The sequence below is a fragment of the Amblyomma americanum genome, chromosome 8, assembly GCF_052857255.1.
Source record: "Amblyomma americanum isolate KBUSLIRL-KWMA chromosome 8, ASM5285725v1, whole genome shotgun sequence".
Lineage (NCBI taxonomy): Eukaryota > Metazoa > Arthropoda > Arachnida > Ixodida > Ixodidae > Amblyomma > Amblyomma americanum.
The window spans coordinates 90,367,471-90,385,628 of NC_135504.1; the positions used below are offsets into that span (position 1 = coordinate 90,367,471).

At 47.7% G+C, this 18,158-nt stretch overlaps 1 protein-coding gene across 2 annotated transcripts in view; it reads left to right on the forward strand.

The window, feature by feature from the left end:
- LOC144100528 (uncharacterized) overlaps positions 1–18,158 on the forward strand; it is an 83,758-nt gene that overhangs the window by 45,927 nt on the left and 19,673 nt on the right. The window contains exon 2 of one of the 2 annotated variants that reach the window (XM_077633456.1): positions 15,121–15,227. The exons of the other annotated variant lie outside the window; for it this stretch is intronic. Coding sequence (XP_077489582.1) covers positions 15,121–15,227 — 107 coding nt within the window. The remainder of the gene's footprint in view (positions 1–15,120; positions 15,228–18,158) is intronic. 2 annotated transcript variants of the gene reach the window in all.

The window sequence follows — 18,158 nt, forward strand, 5'->3', positions numbered from 1 at the left end:
TCGGTGTCGGCGTCTTTGGCCATGAGCGAAAAATGGCGCATCTCGGTGGACACCTGAACCGCGCCCTAAGGGAAGTGATTTTAACGCGATAGCGTTAAGAATTTATTGATTGATTGGTTGGTTGGCTGGTTGATCGATTTATTTATTTATTTATTTATTTATTTATTTATTGACTGATTGATTGATCGAATCAATTTTTCTTTCCCTTACGGCGCGATCCGGGTGTCCAGCGAGAAATGGGAGACAGGCATCATTTCCTTTCCTTAAAAGCAATTGTTCATTTCAATTTCCTTCTCTAATGGCCCGGTTCGGGTGTCCGCCGAGATATGCGAGACAGGTGTCCTTTCCTTAAATTGTCTAACGGGCCACGCGTCGCGCCGAACGGGCGATGGCGTTCCGTGTACTCCTCGGCAACGCTGCGACAGGCTGTAGCGTCTCACTCTTAAAGAAGAAGCTTAAGCGTCCTCCATTTTTGTTTGGCATGCTTTGACCGATGAGGTTTAAAGTCCGAAAGCGACTCAAACTATGAGGAACACCGCAATGTAGGGCTTCGGGTAATTTCGACCACCTGGCGTTCTTTAATGTGCACTGACATCGTACAAACACGGTCCTCAAGCATTTCATCTCCATCAAAATGACATAGCCGCGACCGGAATTGAACCCGCGTGTTTCGAGTCAGCAGCCGAGCTCTGCAACCACCGAGTCACCGCGATGGCCAATAATATAAAATGTAAAAATTAGCTGTGGTTTAACTACTGCTGAACCTGGCTAGAGAGCGAAAGCAGTGGTGTATCGGGCAACTATTAGCATCTATAACGTTGAATGCGTCCCGGCCAACTTCGCTATTCGCTTAATTGGAGCATCCATCTGTAATTGACAGACTCAAAATTAATTCATGAACGCCTCAGTACATAACTCAAAGATACGTTTCCAAGACACCTGCGAATTCATTAGATGCGTGCCATCTCCTGGACTATCGCCGTACATTGCGTGTTTGGGTCTCAATGGGTGCCGCATATGATGGCAGTACGACTGCATGCCATGCACGAAGGAAATTCATTGGAAACGTACTTCGCTACTCCCATAATTGGGATATCTGTAAAATGCATGCTGGTCGTTTATTCATTTATGCACGCCTCTGTACCTGTACGTGCGAAGATATGTTTCTTTGACATGGGTGCATTGACTAGACGGGTTTTCATTCACTTCCAAGAGTCGAACAGTCGTGGTGGAGTATTTCTTTCATGCGATGGTGTATGTACGTTAGCTATTTACAAACATTAAAAAAACGGTGGCAAATCAACACACATAAGGAACGAAGCACGAGCTCGAGTAAATTTGGAGCACTTAACTAATACATCATAACACGGCACATCTAAGCAGCAAAGAATTTGAAAAAAAAACAATAAAATAAGGCTGTCCATACTCTATTTGCGATTGCCTTAGCAAATACCATATAGAAAACGGACAGTAAGCTGACTGGTCTGCAATTTTGCTGGTCCTTGACGTCATCTTTCTTATTGATTAAGACGATGTTAGCGTTCTTCGAAGCTTCTCGTACGCTTGAGGCCATAAGGCATTGTGTATACAGGCCGGCTAGTTTTTCTAGCACAATCTCCCTTCTGTCCTTCAAGAGGCCTGCTCTTATCTGATCCTCAACAGCCGCTATCACTCTTTGCATTGTTTCGAAGGCTTTCATTATTTCCTGTTTTCTTCCTGGCGGGATATGTCATTGCTGTGGAATACTGCCTATATAATTCAGTTCCTGATTACATCGACTACAGCAAAGATTTGTGATTAACACTTCGGCTACTTTAACTATATTGGGCAAAATGCTAATAACATCGCCCTGTTTGTCTTTTAACACATACATAGGATGTTTGTCGCTGCCCAGTTTCCGCTTAACCGCTTATAGGCTATCTCCGTTCTTTTTTTGGAGTACTCTCGATTCTATCCGTTTAAAACTCCCTTAAGTCAGTTACCTTGCGTTTAAAGATTAACATTAATAGCTCTGCCAGTTCGATTCAGTGTGCGGGGTTTGATGCTTTCAAGCTTTGGCGATTTATAATGAGATCTTTCGTCTTCTTCGAAAGCTAGGCGTTATCCTATCAAAATACCCTACCGCCTACCTCGGCAGCTCACTCCCTAATTATTTCTGTGTAATTATCGTTCATAGCTCAAACATTAGGCTCGTCGTTCGTCCTCAGTTATAGCCAAATGTCTGTTCTAAAGCGATATCCTGAATTCCTGTATTTTGCCTCTTGCGCTATGAGGGAATGGTAAAGGAGGGAGTGAAAGAAGAAAGGTGCCGTAGTGGAGGGTTCCGGAATAATTTCGACCACCTGGGGATCTTTAACGTGCACTGACATCGCACAGCACACGGGCGCCTTAGCGTTTTCCCCCCATAAAAGTGCACGTTAAAGATCCCCAGGTGGTCGAAATTATTCCGGAGCCCTCCACTACGGCACCTCTCTTCCTTTCTTCTTTCACTCCCTCCTTTACCATTTCCTTATGGCGGGGTTCAGGTGTCCAACGATATATAAGACATATACTGCGCCAATTCCTTTCCCCAAAAAACCAATTATTATTATTAGTAGTATTATTATTGCAGCTAACTCGATAGTGAGCTTCCGTTTCATTGGTATCCTCCGTTCTTTCGGATTCCTCCGCCGGCTGTCGAGGTGGTCGGACGTGCGTCCGACGAGCTCCGACGACAACGGGGGCGACGCAGCACCCAGGACTCTGGATGCGTAGAAACTGTCTGCAATCACCGACCAAGGAAGCTCCATCATCGGACGCACCGATATTCACAAGGTGGTACCGAGTTATCTTGATTTTGGAGGTTTGCGGAACCCCACGTGTAGCAAGCGGGGTTAAGCCTAACGAGGCTTAGGTCGGCGAAGGAAAGAACCGAGGCCTAAGGGCCTCCAGCAGGCGACTCTAAGAGAAATGGAAGTCGTAAAAGGCACTGATATAGATCCGGAAGAGCTGATGGTACCGGGTCAATGGTTCAAAGCGAAGAAAAGCGGGAAAATAGCCCCGGCGGAGATAGAAGATAGCGGCCACGTGGCCGGGAACCGAGATGCACGAGAGCGTGCAGTGGAGCGACGCGAAGGAAGAAGAAATGCAGATAAGTCGGTGGAAAGGCAATATACGAGAATTCCGCCCGACTACGAGAAGATAATTATGAGTCCTCATGGGGGACTGGAAAAATTACTCAAATTCGGAGGAGCCTTCCAGGCTGACGCAATCAGCGCAGCGGCTGGGGCAAGCGACAAAGGCGTGAACGACCTCATCACGTTCAACACAAAGCAGCAATCGATCCTCACCGCTACGAAGGACAAAATAAAGAGGAATAAATACGCAGCGACCAGAGAGCTGACGATAGGCACGAAAAAGGTGAGCGTCAACGCATACGTGGCAGCGCCGGAGAACAGCGGAAAAGGCGTTATATACGACGCCCCTCTATTCTGGACTGAAGACGAAATCAAAGACAGACTGGAGTACTTCAGCGCGAAGAACCCCCCAATCCTAGGAGTGAAAAGACTGGGAAAGACGACGAAGGCCGTGCTTATCCTCTTCGAAGAGAGCACGGTTCCAAAGCAAGTGTACCTTTCACCCACGCCGACGAGCTGCGTCCTGTACAATAAAAAGTACGAGGTATGCTATGCGTGTGGCCGAATGGGGCACAGATCGGACGTGTGCCCGAACCCAGATAACAAAAAGTGGCCGAGGATGCGGAGAAGAAAACCCGCAGGAAGATCACCAATGCGAAGCCAAGTGCCAGGTCTGCGGAAAAGAGCACCCACTCGGCGACAAAAAGTGCAAAGAGCTATACCGAACACCGTACGAAATCAAGAAAAGAATCTGGGAGAGGAAAAAGGACAAACAAGAACAGCTGGCGACCCAGCAACAGAAACCCCCGGCGGACGGACACAAGAAACTCCGCAAGGAGGACTTCCCCAAGCTGGGAGGAAACAGCAAAAGAAACCCGCCGCCCCCCGGGATCCAGGAGACCAGTGTACGTAGGAGAACGAGATCAAGGGACCCAAAGGACCCCTGAGGCAAGAGAAGGAGCAGTAGCAGGGATCCAAGCAGAGAACCCAAACAAGTAAGCTTTGTAGAAAGGCCCTCCCAGGCTAAAGGTGATAAGGACAGAGAAATAGAACAGTTAAAGAAAAAAAGTAGATGAGCTTCAATGGTTCATAAATAACCTCATGAAAGCACAAAAAAAGAGAAAAGGCAACATCCCCTCCTCCCCGCACACAACCCGCACAACCCATACAGGTAGCCCAACAAACTACCCCACCCCCCTCAACACTCAAGTGACAGGAAATGGTAGGAGAGAAAATATAGGAGGCAGAAACAGTCAGAAGACCCCCACTTAAACGAAAAGGAGATAATGAAACAGACATATGGGTAGAACTAAAGAATGAATGTGAAGCAAATAGGAACGCGATAAAAGCGATGCAGACAGAACAAAGAGACTTCATGGCGCAGGTCATGGCTGCACTCAGCCAGATACAAGAGAATATAAATCAAAGATTTGAAAGCATAACCGCAGAACTGCAGGCGCAGAGAACCGAACTACAAACACAAGGAACCGAGCTGATTGCCCTTGGAGAGCGACAGAAAAACTTAGAGGACACTGTTACTCAAATTCAATATGGGCAGAAACGCACAAAATAAGTCTATCATTTGGCAGTGGAACTGCCGAGGATTCCAACGCAAGCGAGCGTTACTGCAAAACTACATAGACACATTAGTAGAGAAGCCGCTAGCAATAGCGCTGCAAGAGACCGGGAAATTAGCATCCCTCCCAGGATATCAGGCGTTTCGCAGTGATAAAGGGAAAAAATCGCGGGTAACCACCCTAGTGAAAAGAAACATAGCAACAATTGAACACGATATTCAATCCAGGGACATAAAAGAAGTCTTAGCGGAGATGCTTACGGGTAGGAAAGAGGAGCCCAGTCTCTTTCTACTAAACATCTACTCAAGCCCTAAACAGAAAAAGATAGAGTTCAGGGCCATCTTCCGAAAATCTCTAAAAGCAGCGGGAAAGAACCCTTTCTTCATCGTAGGAGACTTTAATGCGCTGCATGAGGAGTGGGGATAGAACAGGAAAGACGGCAAGGGAAGGCAGCTCTGGGAGGATACACAAGAACTGAACCTCTCACTACACACCGACCCAGGAAACCCAACTAGAAAAGGAAACAGTGTTACCGCGGACACCACACCCAATCTAACACTCTCCAAAAACATCAGAACAGTAACGTGGGAAAATACAGGACAAGACCTAGGCAGCGACCACAATAAAATTGCCACTACGCTAATGAACGGAGTCAAAGAAAAACGGTTAAAACAGCCAAAAGTCACAGAATGGGACAAATTTAGAAAGCGGAGAGAGGAATCCTGAGCCGCAACCATCACGGACATAGGAGAGTGGACAGACACACTCAAAAGAAAAGACATGCCGCCGAAGCAACGGTAACTCTAGAAGGCCAAGACGCCCCACTCATAGAAGACAACAAACTACTGCACATGTGGGAGGCAAAAGGTAGTCTAGAAAACCGGCTCAAACGACAGAAATGGAACCGGAATCTAAAAAGAAGAATAGCCAGATTAAATTGAGAAATCGAAAAATACGCACTACAACTATGCGAACAAAATTGGTGCAGCAAATGCGACGACATGGAAAAAGGCATGACTCTAGCAAAAACATGGAACATTCTAAGGCACTTACTAGACCCAACCCAACCCAGGTCGCAAACAAACATAAGACTAGCCAAGACGTCACATAAATACGACGGAACAGACGAGAGCTTCATGGAAGACATCAAGCAAACATAATTTGGAAACGTGACTCGCACCAGCCTACCAGAATATGGGGGACCCCCAAATGAGAAGCTACACGCACCCATAACGGAGGCTGAAGTGAGAGCGGAAATAATGAGGCTTAAAACGAAATCGGCCCCAGGACCAGGTGGAACAACAAACAAAATGTTGCGAAATCTAGACGATGAGTCGATCACAGCTATAACAAAATACGTACAGCAGGTATGGGAGAAGGGTGAACTTCCGAAACAATGGAAAGAAGCTAGCATCATACTAATCCCCAAACCGGGCAAGCCCCCTAAGCTTGAGAACCTCAGGCCGATTTCCCTCATATCGTGTGTAGGGAAACTAATGGAACATGTAATCCAAACGAGGCTAACCCAATTCATGGAAGATAATGAACTATGGCCGAATGAGATGGTCGGATTCCGGCCCGGCCTACACACCCAGGATGTGATGTTGAGACTCCAGCATGACATCATAGACTCGCGATCGAGAGATATAAAAGCAATCCTAGGTCTAGACCCCAAGAACGCTTTTGACAATGTCAAACACGAGGCAATCCTGACAGAACTTCAGAAAATAGGCGTAGGAAGCAGAACGTGCAAATATATAAAGAACTTCCTGACAGACAGGAAGGCAAAGATAAGATACCAAGATATGGAATCGGAAGAAATAGAGCTGGGAAACAGGGGTACCCCACAAGGATCGGTACTCTCCCCACTCCTCTTCAATCTGGCAATGAGGGGTCTCCCAGCTAAACTTGAGAGAATAAAAAACCTAAATTTCAGCATGTATGCTGACGACATAAACGCCTGGATAAACAAAGGTAGCGACGCAGAAATAGCGAACAAGCTGCAAACGGCTGCAGATACAGTGGTAGGGTGCGTAGCAGCTAGGGGCCTTGCCTGCTCACCAGAAAAATCAGAACTCTTAATGTACAACCCAAAATCATTAAGGCTGAAAAAAGACAGCGATCTCAAAATCATAGTTGGAAACACACCAGTACCCAAAATTGACAAAATAAGAATATTAGGTCTTTTCATTCAAAGTAACAGATACAACGACAAAACCGTAAAGAAATTGGAGGGCAACGCAGCACAGATGACTGGAATATTCAGAAGAATAGCCCTCAAGGGAAGAGGGCTAAAGGAAAGGAGCCTAGTTAAGCTGGTACAAGAGTAGGTCATCAGCCGACTCAGCTACGATACACCATATCAAAACATCCGGGCCTCAGAAATAGATAAATTGGACTCAATAATTAGGAGATGCCACAAACGAGCACTCGGAATACCCATAAGCACCTCAACCGAAAGACTCCTAGCAATGGGAATCCATAATACATGGAAAGAAACAGCCGAAGCAGTAAGGACCGCCCAGCAGGAAAGACTCAGCCAAACATACACAGGCAGGGCTATTCTAAGCATGGTGGGACTGCAGACGGACAGAGGCATGCAAAAGAAACAGGATATTCCAAGAAAAATCAGGGAACAGCGGAGGATTGACCCGCTTCCCAAGAACATGCATCCCACCTTCAATAAGGAAAGGAGGGAAAAAAGAGCTGAAGCACTAGTCGAACGCTTCAGCGAAGTAAACAGCGAGACAGTGGCACACACAGATGCGGCGAGCGGCAAACTGGGAGCAGCAGTAGCCTCGGTAGTAGATGGCCAAGGTAAAGCAATCTCGGCAGCAACAATACGCAGCCGCAATCCAGAGGTAGCGGAAGAAGTAGCAATAGCGCTTGCTTGCGTAGGCACCAAGGCAAGTTACATAATAAGCGACAGCAAAACAGCCATCTACAATCACGGAAGGGGCAGAGTAGCACCAGAAGCGGGGCGAATACTAGTTGGAAGGAAAATTGATAGGAAAAATTAGCCTCATATGGGCACCAGCTCACACGTCAGTTCCAGGAAACGAGGCGGCGCACCTCTTAGCCCGAGATCGCTACCTCCGGGCAAGAGCAGAGCCACCCGATTGCAAGGAGCTTGACGAGAGACTACAGACATACACGGAGATAATAGAAAACTACAGATTACAGCGAAGAGCTGTCCCTCCACCGGACAAAAAGCTCAGAAACAGAGAGGCAACAACTTGGCGCAGATTACAGGCAGGAAACTACATAAATCCGGTATGGGCATCACACGTCCTCAAAGACAAAGACATAGACGATAAGTGTAAGGAATGCCGTGAGAGGGGGACCCTCGACCACATAATCTGGCAATGCACACACTCCCCAGGGTTCAATTAAGGAATAAATAGTAGAGAAGCCTGGGAGACCCTTCTGCCAAGCGCGGACCCCGCCATGCAGAGGAAAGCCATCCATCTGGCGGTAGAGGCCGCGAAGAGCCAGCAACTCTTTGCCTGCATCTAGTCGCGGAGGCCCCGGCTCCTGCCCCTAGGCCTGAGCGCCAGGGGTAGGGAGTAGGAGGTCTCCATTTCTGATGGAAATAAAAGTTTCTGGAACGGAATAAAATGGAATCCTCCGTTCTTTCTTAAATTCAAGGCTGATTCGAGACTCCACCATCCTGTGGACGCCACAACGCACATTTTCGATTACCTCCATATCCTGCAGAATGCGAGCGTGAGCCCACAGTACGAAGTCTATTTCGTTTTCAGTCTCACCATTGTAGCCCTTCCACGTCCACTTCCTATCCTTTAGTTCGCGGACGAAGGTGGCCATGATCCGTAACTTATTTCTCTAAGCCATGCAACCTTACTCAGAAGTCTAAGCATACGATGACAAACCATATCGTGTCCCGTGGCCCACCACCAGCTGCTCGGCCACTCTGCCTGTTTAGGGCTCGTCATCACCATTATCAGCCTGACTACGCCCACTGTAGGGCAAAGGCCTCTCCCATCATCATCACCATCATCCGCCTGACTACACCCACTGCAGGGCAAAGGCCTCTCCCATGTCTCCCCAATTAACCTGGTCTTTTGCCAGCTGCGCCCACGCTATGCCTGCAAACTACCTAATCTCATACGCCCACGTAACCTTCTGCCGTCCCCTGCTACGCTGGCCTTCTCTTGGAATCCACGTCGCTTCCCTTAAGTACCAGCGGTTATCTTGCTGTCGCATTAGAAGCCCTGCCCAACCCATTTCTTCTTCTTTATTTAGACTAGGATATCAATAACCCGCGTTTGTTCTTTGCCTACTCTGCCCTCTTCACGTCTCTTAACGTTACATCTATCAATTTTTTCTTTCCATGGCTCACTGCGTTGTCCTCAATTCAAGCTGAATCCTTTTCGTTAGTTTTACTCGCTCAAGACACTACTGTGGCCGCAGGGCAGTGCGCGCACCCGTGAGCGAACAATGGTGAGCCTCTGTGCATTTCTCGAACAGACGGACTTGACGTCCCGTCTGTTCTGCGCCAAGTAGTGATGCGCTGTGACGGAACGCTTCCAGTGCACTACCTCGGACGCTTAACAGCTGGGCGCCACATCCCAGCTGTTGTGTGCAAAGTGTTGTGCGCGTGTTTTTTTTTTCTCTTTGACTGTACGCGCGCACGACCTGGACAACTTTATTTAGACTCTGTAAATAGTGTAAATATGACTACTCCCTATGCCATTTCTTGCTATCCCCTCACCTCTTTCGTTTCAATTCTTCATACTGCCTTCTATCCTTTATTTCGTATGCCCCAGCTCAGGTTCCGCCGATACAGTGATGGCAGATTCCGGGGTGAGCAAAAATCTTTTAACTTCCTTTTTATTACATTTTTTTGATTAAGCACTTACTACTACTACCTTTTCGTTAGCCTGCACGTTTGTTCCTTGTAAATCAGTACCGGCAAGACGGTAGGGGCCGTCGGGCCTTCTCAGAACGGTAGTTCAACAGCAGCTAGGCATTTACTCCCGTCGTCCAGGTTGTGATCTTCCCCGCTTCATCTAGTGCCTAAGCGGGATCCCGTTGAGTGGTGTCCATGCGGGAACAGTCGAGCGTTCAGAGCAAAGGCAGTCCACGACAGCTATCCTCTGCTTCACATCCAAATTTACATCGCGCTTAGACGGCTGCACCATATTTAGCGAAATGGACCTGGTTAAGGCGTACCGCCAGATACTCGTAGATTCAGCAGACATACGAGACTGACATCACGATGCCCTTTGGTTTGTTGGAGTACTTGCGAATGCTTTTGGGCTCCGCAACTTGTCTTAAACCTTCCAGCGCTTCATCCCTGAGGTTACGTGCGGCCACCCTACTGTGTTCACGTACATCGATGATGCCTTCACTGCCAGCCCTACACCTGAAGATTACAAGCGCCATCTAGTTGAAATCTTCCAATGCCTACATCAGTATGACCTAGACATTAACGCCACCAAATGTGTCTTAGGCGCATCGGAGCTAGAGGTTTTTTGCCATCACTTATCGTATGGTATCCGTCTTCTCCCGTCCCACGTCAAGACCATCCAGGCTTTCTACACTGGGCCAGTTACACCAATTCCGGGGGCTGGTGAATTCATCCCGGCTCTTTGTACCCCACTGCACACAGGTGCTCCGGCCGCTCACTGACTTCCTTAAGTCAATCGCTGGGGCGTCTTGTCCTATTTTCTGCTCATCAGAATCCGAGTCATCAGAAGCCGAGTCGTCTGAAGGCTGTTCTAATTAGTAACATCCCTGCTGAGACTTTCCCGTGCCTACATTTCTGCGTGGGTATCTCGCTTTGGTTATCCTGGAACAGTGAGAACAGATAGTGGGTGCCAATTTTAGTTCTTCCTGTTTTCTTACCTTGACCGCACTGTTGGCGCCATGCACAGCCGTACAACTGCGTACCACCCATGCGCCAACGGCATGGTGGAACGCCTTCACCACCACCTGAAGGCCGCCCTAGCTACCCGTCTCAATTGAGCCAAATGGGTTAACGCGCCTTGTCCTTTGTGCTCCTTGGCTTTAAGGTCAGTCCGAGCGCAGTGCACAGTGCAGGACACACAGTTCTCTGCAACAGAGCTGGTGTACGGTAGTTGCCTGCATCTACCCCGCGACTTCACATCAGCGCGGCTACTAGCCCAGCAGCAAGAGTACCTGCAGCGTATGTTAAAGACCTGCGGCCTCTTCCACCTCGCTCGCCCTTACCGCTGCAACGCCATCTTCGTTTACCCGTATCTCGTCATTCCGCAGATGTTTTCGTTTGCCGCGACGCTGTCCAAGGACCGATAACCCCGGCTTACGAAGAGCCATTAAGCGTCATTCACCGCACCGTAAAAACTTACACCCTCCTTCGACACTACTGTGAAGAGACAGTCAGTTTGAACCGCTTAGGCTGGCGTACCTTCAGACCACGACTGACTGCCTCGCAGTGTCGCCAGATATCGGCAGCCCCCTGTGCACTGTTTTGACTCTGATTCCCCTTTTCCACTCCGCGCCGCTAGCCGTCAGTTCGGTTTCGATTTCTAGCCGGTTGGCCTCAGTGCCCTCCTTTGGCTGCGCCTAGAGCATGGCCGTGGCGCGTCCCCACGCGGAAGAAAACAAAGACGGCGCCTGGCTGCGACACGTGAATTCACGGCTGGCGGTTGTGTTCTGTGCTGGATCCGAGCCAGCTTTCTCGTTCTTTCGCGCCTGAGGCATAAGCCTACAAGCCTACGCACACATCCAGTGAGGCGAATACTTTCTGTGTAATCAGGAACTAAGGGGCGCTAGTAGCCGTGAAACGCCCACCGCAGGTCTCGATTTCCCTGCCTAAAGAACAGGCGCGTGGTGCAGTATGCACCCCAGAATTGCCTACGAAGTCGATTTGCGTAGCAGGAAGATTCGAGAGGTCATCGGACCGACGAGAAGCATTTTGATCCACCTAGCGACGAAGGGAGCAGGGATTGAGGAGCTGTACGTCCAGGTTTGGCTCGTCCTAATTTGTGGCATGGGGAATTGTGTGAGTCGAGATAACCGCCGGGAGAACATACAGGGCGGAAAAGATGTTAAATGTAGTGAAGCGATTTGTGCGCTTACGGACTCCAGTGATGTTAGGCGCAAGCTGCGGCGTAGTTTCCGTGCACGCGATGTTTGAGAAAAATTAAAATATCGATTTCACCTCTCTTCGATACGTCAGATTTAGCAGTCCAGTGAGCATTCCCGGGACGTAACCACCAAATTAGATTAGCCCTGGAGGAATCCGACTGGTAATCCTACGCCATGTCTGTCCCCTTGAATGCAACTGGAATGCAACTAGCAATCAGATCGAAGATTCTGGAGCTGGTAGAGTTGAGTAAACGAACCCATTCAACGTCGGGAGATGTGCGGCCAGAAAGCCCATACAAAGAAAATAAACTACACCGGGCATGTCTGCAAGTTTAACGAGTACAGCAGCTACCTATTGTCGTCTGTAGCTCCATCTTTAAAAAATTAAGCATATAATGGGAGCAGAATTGTTAACATAAATCGCAGATTACCTGGGTGGAGGGTTAAAAAAGATAATTATGATTTTGTAGTAGGCAGCCCCGTGCACTGAGCTCGACGCAGCGAATGCGGATTTTAACTTCGGAAGCACTATTACTGGAACATGAGAAGTTCCTATGTATCACCATAAAGGATGAACTGTCTACAGCGAGGCCATCGGGCTTAACTAATGAGGGTGGCGGCCTTCTTCATGGCGGCAATATTTTTTTCACTGTCGGGACGATCACGGTTAACGGTAAGTCGCTACTAGAATGTGGCCAAATGAACACTGGCGGTAGTTTTCAGGAGAATAAGATGAGAGAATAGCACTAATTGGCATAAAGGACGGTATCGATTTCAAAAAAAGAAAAAGCTGTACACAGTTGTAATTTTTCTTTACATTAGAACGGCCTTTGATCAGAAAATCAAATCGCTGTCAGCTCTGTCATCTCAAACTGTCGTTCTAAATGGTGATTTCAACGAGTGAGGCGTTGTATGGCATGACCGATGTCCTGTGCATAGTATTAGGTCACTGCTTCTGGCCGCTTTTTACGAGGTGGTTATGACCAATGGGCTCACCCAGTTCATTTATTTTCCGAGCCGGTTTCTATGTTCGGTCATGCACTAATGTTTGCGGAATAAGGCTTCGTGAAAAAAAAATTGTTTCTCCGCGGTCGGGCAAAGCAGAACAATGAAAAGTACTGAACCAGAAGAGTACTTGTTTGCTCCATTCACAGAATCTCTTTCATCTCTTCTCTTTCTTAACTTCATTAATGATTTTCCTTACTGCATTAACATCAACACCTTGCTTTTTGCAGGGGACTGTGTAATTTATGCTAAAATAATGAATCATGAACACAGCCTTAGCTTACAACGTGAATTACTATAGCGTCCTTATTAACTGCTATGCGTAAGGTCATGCATTTATATAGGCGCTCCGACCTAGTCCCACGTCATGAAATAAAACGCGATCATTTTCATATTGTGGACCATTTATGTGGGATCATTTGGCTTATGTTTCCGGGCGGTTCAATCCAAATACATCAATTAACAGTCCGACAGCACCCGACTCACCCCCTGCCTAAAACCGAAGTCCTACCCCACCGCCCCTCTCACGTGCGTGCCCTTCGCTGTCACCGCGGTGCCTCTCCGCATCGCCATAAGTGGAAAAATCGACCCAGAGGACGATGGAAGTGACGTCGCTGGACGCCATTCACTGCTCCTAGATATCCCTCCTTCTGTTGTTATGCTCAAAAACAAGATTCATATGTTTGTATAAGGCGTTTCCACTATGGCGCTGGTGGACAGAGGTGCAATTATTTCTCTGATGAGTTTATCTTTTAAGAACATATTAAGGCCGCAAAGTGATCTTTATGTGGGACCGAAGCATGACTTTTTATGAAGTGAATGGCACCTTGTTGTGTCCTGTGGAATACGTAGTGCCAGAGTGTGTCTGGGTGGACCGGTGTTCTCGGCGAAATTTGCAGTGCTGCCTCACTCAACGCATGATGTCATTTATAGGCAGACTTTCTGCACATGTGTGGCGCCACTGTTGACTGCCGTAAAGGCGAGAAAAAAACATTCCTGGTCATTTAGCATGCACTCCTTCTGCATGCATATCAAGGACATTCACAATTTGGTGGCGCATTGTCGAAACTGCAGCAACAAAAAGAAAAAAAGGATTGGCCTTTGTTACTTTCGAGAAGGAGCGTTCTGTTCAGTGACCAGATAGTCTCACGCGGGAGATAGTGGAAGCGATTTTCAAATCAAAATACCGGACTTCGATTAGCCTCTCCGGAAGAGGGGTTTTTAGATACACGGATGAGGATTGCAAGCTAACACTTTTCCGCTAATAGGTTTGGACGCGAGTGCTTGGGTGGGTGGGGTGTGTGTACATGTTGAAGCTTCTTAATAGAACCTTTCAGGTGCGAATGAACGCTGTGAACCTCCTTTATGTCCGTGTTTGTAGCGCTTGTGTTACAGTAAAAAGGGGCTGTAAAACGCCTCCCCTCCCCCCTCACAAGAAGGGACACCTTCCGAAGCATCAGAAAAAGCAATGAAATTGGTGACTGCAAGGACACAAAAACAATGGTCTGCTGCGCTTGCGGAGGTGCGCAGCTGCAGACGTCCGCAGACTCTCGGAAGCCCCAGCCAGGTAAAGGTGAGGGTGGTCGTGGCGGTCGCCGCTATCGTTCCACTCCGAGCGTGTCGTCCGCCTGGTGAGGTACGTGCGTCCACATAGCTGGTGAACGACCATGGCACGCTCTAAAGTCGGCCACGTTGACCGGTCTGGTTTCTCGACCACCGTGCGCATTAATAAGTCGCACGAAAGCCGAGACACGTGCTTTGTTACAGCGCCTTCCTTGTATTGGTTCCAGTGTTCGATGCTGGCGAGGTCTAAGTTCTCTCTGACTTCCTTGAGGATTCCAGTCGGGCGACTATCAACATCCTGGATATACCTGGAATAATATTGAGCTGGTAATTCACAGCCATGGGAGAAAGTACGCTCGGTAGGAAAACCAGAGCTCCCGACTGAGAACGATAACTGCTGGAAAAAGCCAGGGGACTGGTTTACCGTCGTCCTTTTGGTGAAGGCCATTTCCTGAATCCACGAGTCCCAGTCCTTTTTGCGGTCCGTGAACGCCACCAGCGAAATAATTCCTGTTGACACACTCTGTGATGTTAACTTGAGGATTGTAGAGCGTCGTATTTCTCTGCTTGAAGCCTGAAGCCTCACAGGTGCTGACAAGTAACCTGTGTGTTAGATAAGTAGTCGGCGATGCTGTAAAAGCAAAGCAAATGAATATCTCTAAGAGTTTATCCAAGATTTTTTTCTAGTCGAGCTTGCGCAATGGGTACAAGTCCACCCATTTCGAGAAGGGGTCCATGAAGGCAGCGATTTTCTTTCACTGATCTAGGGTATGGGCCTATCACGTCGCACGCCGCAGTTTCGCATGGGTATCTGCTCCGCACGAGTTGCACGAGGCCCGGTGGCACCCCTCCTCTTGGCTTGGAGGTATGGCAGGTAAGGCAAGTTCGAACCTGCTTCAGGACATCCTTTCTCATATGTGGCTATGTCACGACGCGGCACGACGCAGAGTTTTCTTGCCGTCGCTATGGCCTGCGAGATGTGTCGTAAAAGTCATGTAAAAATTGCTTGCAGAGGCTCTTCGGTAGAGCAGCACGGAATGGGGACTCACCACTGTCCGTGTCGGCTGCGGGTATATACTGCAAAAGCAAGCCATCTTCCGTCTCCATGTATAAGTGAAATCGCGAGCAGGGGCTAAGCTGCCGCGAAAGTTGGCGCTGTCCAGTCATTTGCGTATCTGGGTGCACTGGTCGTCACTGAGCTGAGCGTCAAGCAGCTGATGACGAGAGACAAGTTCACATCATTTATATGCAGGTACTGCAGGAAAGCATCCGTAGCACAGTAACCATCTGGAATGTATTTACCGCGGAAGGAGTAGGAATGGTGTGGCGAGAACGGAGGTATGTAGCACGGCCCATTTGCGGCAGCTGCTGCCAAACGCGCTGTCCGAGAAGACGACCATCGTTGACGCTGCGCTTCTACAGCGGCGTACTGGATAGGAGACCTGCACGGAAAATGCCAATGTGTTGAAAACTACAAGTGGAAATACAAGCGTGAGGTCGCTCTAATTTTCTCTACCGCAACATACCGTAAAGTCCTAATACCTTAAGAGCTCTTGCAGAACCTCGCGTTCGCCAGTGGTAGCCGCCCTGTCAGTTTTTCTGCTCACATCGCAAAAGCTCATTCCGACAATCCACGCTGCACTCTAACGCTGCACAAGCATGCGTTCTCAGCTTCTAAGAGAATTATAATCCCGCTTCACTGAATTGACTCCACTAATTCAAATCTAAAAAGAATACATTAATAATTTATGTTTGCAAGTCCACTGTAATGGTGCTTTTTCCATCAAATCTGTTTTGGAAGGGCTGAAATCTGGACCAGTCGGTGTTGATACATAATATGAGAATTTGTCGCAGCGAGAATAAGACCGGGACAAAAAGAGTAAACTATCACGACGGGACGAGCGCTGCAATTCAAACTGATATTTTGTTGAAAAAATAGGCTTAAGTATAGTCCTGCAGGTCATCTTGTTGAAGTCAGTTAGTCTTTCAAAAATGGTATTTCATTATAATGCAGGACTAAAGATGGTGCGCTGATATAATGACTGCCTGCTAATCGGATATGATATGCCTCTACTATTTCTCTTTCGAGTTGGTTTTCCCACGCCCAAGAAATTCGCTTTTTCAAAATATGGGTTTGCATTTTTAGTCCCGACAATGCACTGCAGGATGCCCCCTCTTCCATTCTTTCATCAAATTGTAGTGCTCTCTAGCTCTTTCATCAAAACAACGTCCTTCTTGCCCGATGTATACTCTATTGACGATAAGGCGAATGCACACTAATTCTACACTGTGTGAAACAGAGTTGGTGCTTGATAGCGCGTACCAACTCCGTTTCCCGCAATATACAACTAATGTAGTTTATATGCGCACGCACGAAGACACGCACGAACACACATTTATTTTCAGCAGTCTTTCTATTTGGTTCATGTTTTCAAGGCGGAATTTCTTTTGCGCAACACACGGACTAGACAGGCGCTAACTCACAACTGTTTATTCAGAAGGAACGCGCGCACATATATACGCTCATGAAGTTAATCGCCATGTCAAATTCATCATAATCTTACACACGTGTCGCCAAGGGATATTTTCGTTTTAAGCAGACTGAAGTGTCACTAATGCACATATCAGTCTTTTTTTCCATAAAAAATGCATCCAGTAGCTCGCGTACCATAGTTTCACGACTTCTGCCAATAATCTTCATGTTGGTAAGCTTTGGATTGGATTTACAATTTTAGCAATGTTCTGGCATATGCAGGTTTGAATCGTTCAGCACTGACAGCCCGTGCTGTCGTGCTAACACATTTGCTCGTTTGTCCAATGTATACCTTGCCGCATGAAAGAGGCAGTTCATACACAACACCACTAGCACACTTAACATACGGGCTGGTCATTGCGCTTCCCGGTCCAACATTTTTCTGTTTTGCACCCATTCTGCGGGGGCGCAACTTTGCAAATTTCAGAGGGGGGGGGGGGGGGGGGGGGCTAAGAAAACAACGGTACTTCATGCTTGTTCGCCACTTTTTTTCAAATTATGGGACATTCGATCAACATAAGATATTACTGCCGGTGTCACTTCATTTTTCGTTTCTGGTGTTTTCTTCCTACCTTTCACTTTGTGCAGCAGTGTCTCAGCGAATGGCACAACATGTTGCGGATCGCCTGCATTTCCTAGCCTGTTAATCAGCTCGCAGAAACTGCGTTCAGTCATATGAATGCAGGAATTGTTTAGTACCGAATCAAGGCATATATTTGCTGTTGATCTATGTTTTCGGGTGAGCAGTAGTAAAATGTACTGTAGTAGTTCCTTTCTCTTGCCGTGGGTTATACATCTAGCAGGCATGTTTCTTTTCAGTTGTCAGCTTGACGTCTAAAACTGTAGACTGGTGTCGATAGGGATTGAGCTCATGGCGACAACTAGGCCTTTTCTGTGCTGTCTAAAGATGTTTAAAACAAGTTCCACATTGGTCATTTGCGAGGTAGCTCCTGTCTTGCCCCCATATGTGTTGCGCTAAAAAAATTTCCACCTTGAAGACATTTAATTTTTATCAATAAATTTGCCTTCCTGTGTAAGGAAATCTAACTTCGCCACAAAGCCGAATAACCGATTTCCAAAATGACGGACTTTCAGTTGTGATCACTCCAAGCTACCTGAAACCCACGCCGAAGACAAAAACTGCTCCAGTATAAGGACAGGGAGAAGCCAGTTGGTGTAGAAAATAAGCCGCGGCGGTTACTGATCGGTGAGCACAAGCACACACAGACATCCACCAGTGCAGTTACATCTAAACGAAAGTCGAGTAATTTT